The sequence below is a fragment of the Crinia signifera genome, chromosome 9 (genome assembly GCF_055691185.1).
Source record: "Crinia signifera chromosome 9, ASM5569118v1, whole genome shotgun sequence".
NCBI classification, from domain to species: Eukaryota; Metazoa; Chordata; class Amphibia; order Anura; family Myobatrachidae; genus Crinia; species Crinia signifera.
This window is the reverse complement of record NC_139225.1, coordinates 15,235,321-15,240,147: the sequence shown is the minus strand read 5'-3', so window position 1 is coordinate 15,240,147 and position 4,827 is coordinate 15,235,321. Positions and strand designations below refer to the sequence as shown.

At 45.4% G+C, this 4,827-nt stretch overlaps 1 protein-coding gene across 1 annotated transcript in view; it reads left to right on the top strand.

Annotated features, from left to right (window-relative positions):
- Window positions 1-4,607, top strand: part of CCDC187 (coiled-coil domain containing 187) — a 74,724-nt gene extending 70,117 nt beyond the window's left edge. Inside the window, exon 28 of the mRNA XM_083161127.1 lies at window positions 4,005-4,607. Within this exon, the coding sequence (XP_083017253.1) occupies window positions 4,005-4,166 (162 nt within the window). The 3' untranslated portion in view covers window positions 4,167-4,607. The remainder of the gene's footprint in view (window positions 1-4,004) is intronic.
- Window positions 4,608-4,827: the final 220 nt, after the last annotated feature.

Below are 4,827 nucleotides of genomic sequence, written 5' to 3'. Positions count from 1 at the left end.
GAGTGTCACTTTTCATTGGCAGCAGTAGCCGGGAGAGCCGGGACTTGGCGCAGACGGATGCGGCAGGAGGTAACGGCCGCACGGGGGGGCAGTGGGGAGTTTGTTTACCCTAGGGGGGAGGGGGTGTTTACCCTAGAGGGAGGGGATGTTTGTTTACCCTGGGGGGGGCGCCCCTCTGCATTTTCGGCAGGGGGGCGCAGAAATAATAGTTAAAATGTAATACACACCGGGACTCGGGCATATTTTAGGCATAACCCATTCTGGTACAGACATTCCTCACTTAACGACCTACCTGTTTACCGACCACCCGGACTTACGAACCGGGCCTTCGTTTAGCGTCCGTGCTGTGACTCCTCGGATTTACGACCCTGCCTGCTCTGATTTACGACCTGCCCGGCTACCGTCTCGCAGTTACGACCTGCCCGCCTACCCTCTCGCAGTTATGACCTGCCCATCTACCCTCTCGCAGTTACGACCTGCCCTGCCTGTTTAGCGACCCGCGTCTCAGAAGTCTTTAAGTGGTTTTATATATGCTCGTTTAACAACCAATTCACTTAACGACCGGGTCGTAGGAACGGAACCTGGTCGTTAAGTGAGGAATGTCTGTATATGGGAAAGTTTATTTGAACACAAGACATTTAACAATGTGTTTCCAGCAATACCGGAAGTCAACTTAAACACGTGACCGAAAGGAGTGAACATCACATACTGGGACTCTGTATAATTTAAACACTACCCATTCAGCTAGAAGCCCATAATTCAGCATGAATTCTGATATGGGGTATGAGGATTAGATGGAATCAAGTATGCAATTAAGGGGATAATTATGCCCAATCAGCCAGTGGGTCCATGAACAAAGATCATCACTAGATCGAAACTCATTGGTTTGGATTGGACCGCTGGCTTTTGAACAGAAGGGACCCATACTTAACAATTATATGAGCGTCTATGGCAGTTCCCACCATAGATGCCTCTGTTAAAGTTTTAACATAGGCGTCTATGGTGGGCTACCCTCCATAGACTACCAAGTGCGGAGCTCCCCCAGAGTCAATTCCTGATAGTCTAAAGGGAATCCTTCATTCTCGGGGAGGAGGCACAAGTTTAAACACTCTTGCGGTTCACTTGGTATAGTGCTTTGCCGGTTTGTTATTTTTTAAACCCTGGATGCCTACTTGGACCAAAGAGGACCGATCTACACTGGAGGGATGATGAGTATAATTTTTTTCACAGGTACCCTTTTAGATTTTCTAGTGGTCAAGTGGACCGAAACTAGCAACTTACCTATCAAGATAGGTAAGTATGTATTGGACGTGTAATAAAGTTGTACTTTATTTGTGAGTGGGTAATTTCTTTCAGTATTGGTTCTGTAGTATGACAAACAAGTCCTAGTGTGCCCATTTATTCCCTGCATGCTGAGAATTGTTGTTCTTCAAGTACCAGTATGCAGGAGAGGTTTGGTGGGCCTTGTAGTTCTAGCACAAACCCCAATATCTTATTTTTACACTGTTTTTAGCCCTTTAATTACCATCAGTCCACGGCCCAGGGGTGCTTGGGACAGCCCTGTGCTTCAGCCCATGCCACGGGTGTACTGAGGGGGGAGACCCTTTGTTTGGGGAGGACACCCGGCCAGGGCTGACCAGCCAGGGTGTCCTGTTTTGGCTGGGAGAACTTATATAAAAAGTTTCCCCCGACTGTGGCATGATACCGCTGTCTGGAGCCTGGTGCTGGTTATATATAGGAAAACCCTATTTTTTGTCCCCCATGTTTTTGTACGCATAAATGGTCCAAGAGCAGGTGCTGGTCTCTTGAATGGACCCTATTTAATTTTTAAAACCAGAATCTGCCGTTTTTTTGCACCGAGAAGTCAGGTCCGTGCAGGCTTCAGCCAAATACGGATGAAAAGTAACTGAATTCAGCAGTATGAATGATAGTAAATGAGACGATCACCACAGAACTCATGGCCATATACAGCCGAGTTTTATCGATGGTGTAGTCATCATACAGCCGAATTCACCTGATAGTAAATTTGCCGGGTCCCGGACGTATTTTTAGATCAAATGCACCGATTCGTAAATTTACACCTACATTGTCCTTACAAAGAAAAAAGGATTAAAAAGGGTTGAGAGGGTTGAGATTACCTGAAGGGTAAAAAAAGGGGCAGACTAGATGGGCCAAATGGTTCTTATCTGCTGTCAAATTCTATGTTACATTGGATGTAGCAGAGGAGTACTGCTGTGATGTATAACATACTACATCGGGTGTAGCAGAGAGGTATTGCTGTAATGTATAACATACTACATCGGGTGTAGCAGAGGGGTATTGCTGTGATGTATAACATACTACATCGGGTGTAGCAGAGAGGTATTGCTGTGATGGATAACATACTACATCGGGATGTAGCAGAGGGGTATTGGTGTGCTGTATAACATACTACATGGGGTGTAGCAGAGGGGTATTGCTGTTATGTATAACATACTACATCGGGTGTAGCAGAGAGGTATTGCTGTGATGTATAACATACTACATCGGGATGTAGCAGAGGGGTATTGGTGTGATGTATAACATACTACATGGGGTGTAGCAGAGAGGTATTGCTGTGATGTATAACATACTACATGGGGTGTAGCAGAAGGTTATTGCTGTGATGTATAACATACTACATGGGGTGTAGCAGAGGGGTATTGCTGTGATGTATAACATACTACATCGGGTGTAGCAGAGGAGTATTGCTGTGATGTATAACATACTACATCGGGTGTAGCAGAGAGGTATTGCTGTGATGTATAACATACTACATCGGGTGTAGCAGAGGGGTATTGCTGTGATGTATAACATACTACATGGGGTGTAGCAGAGAGGTATTGCTGTGATGTATAACATACTACATGGGGTGTAGCAGAGGGGTATTGCTGTGATGTATAACATACTACATTGGGGTGTAGCAGAGAGGTATTGCTGTGATGTATAACATACTACATGGGGTGTAGCAGAGGGGTATTGCTGTTATGTATAACATACTACATGGGGTGTAGCAGAGGGGTATTGCTGTTATGTATAACATACTACATGGGGTGTAGCAGAAGGTTATTGCTGTGATGTATAACATACTACATTGGGTGTAGCAGAGAGGTATTGCTGTGATGTATAACATACTACATGGGGTGTAGCAGAGGGGTATTGCTGTGATGTATAACATACTACATTGGGGTGTAGCAGAGAGGTATTGCTGTGATGTATAACATACTACATGGGGTGTAGCAGAGGGGTATTGCTGTGATGTTAAACATACTACATGGGGTGTAGCAGAGGGGTATTGCTGTGATGTATAACATACTACATGGGGTGTAGCAGAAGGTTATTGCTGTGATGTATAACATACTACATGGGGTGTAGCAGAGGGGTATTGCTGTGATGTATAACATACTACATCGGGTGTAGCAGAGAGGTATTGCTGTGATGTATAACATACTACATTGGGGTGTAGCAGAGGGGTATTGCTGTGATGTATAACATACTACATGGGGTGTAGCAGAGGGGTATTGCTGCGATGTATAACATACTACATGGGGTGTAGCAGAGGGGTATTGCTGCGATGTATAACATACTACTTGGGGTGTAGCAGAGGGGTATTGCTGTGATGTATAACATACTACAATGGTGTTGCAGAGGGGTATTGCTGTGATGTATAACATACTACATGGGGTGTAGCAGAGGGGTATTGCTGTGATGTATAACATACTACATGGGGTGTAGCAGAGGGGTATTGCTGTGATGTATAACATACTACATGGGGTGTAGCAGAGGGGTATTGCTGTGATGTGTAACATACTACATGGGGTGTAGCAGAGGGGTATTGCTGTGATGTGTAACATACTACATGGGGTGTAGCAGAGGGGTATTGCTGTGATGTATAACATACTACATGGGGTGTAGCAGAGGGGTATTGCTGTGATGTGTAACATACGACATTGAGCTGGTACTGAATGCAATATCTCTGCCCACAGACTGCTGCCCACCCAGCGCTGAGGAAATGCAGCACCCAGGGAACATCTGAAGATAACTCACAGCGGGTGTCCAAGATGGGGACTCACGGGAAGAGCAGCGAGCCCTTCACCCTCCAACGGGGGGCACTGTCACTTCATTTCACCAATCTGCAAGGCACCTAATATCTCCTGTCTGCTGTGTCCTATATTAAGCACTTTCTCAGGTTTTGCACTTTGATTTATTGCACTATTGTACAATCACCTCTGCTCCTGTCTGATCCATACTCTGGTAAATGATAAATATCTATCAGCCAATTGGGTAAAATCGCACAACCAAAATGCAGCGTTCCATATGATTGGCCGGGGAACTACGCACGGTGAGAGCAGAGCACGTCATCTGGGACGGTGACTTGTGTGAGGGAATCGCCATGTCTGCTGCTGCTGCTGCCCCCTTATCAGGGTGAAAATAGGCCTCTGCCTCATGTTCCCGGGAACTGGCCTCCATTTGTAGTATGGATTATATATATTATGTATTTGCCACACTTGTCTTACTGTATACAGGAACGTTATATATATATATATATAATATGGATTTGCCACACGTGTCTTGTGCAGATTTTCTATTTAAATAAATATTGGTAATTTCCTAATCCTCCGGTGTTGTGACATCCGCGTTCTCTGTAGAGCGCCTGGGATCATGGATCTTGGTGATGAATATGTGAGATATTTGCCCCTCATGAGGATACAGATGTGTATGGCGATCACTACAGAACCATGCGCTGTACCTGTCACTAAATTCTGCCACCTGCCAAAGAGACAACAGGCCCCCAGCTGTGTCCGTCAG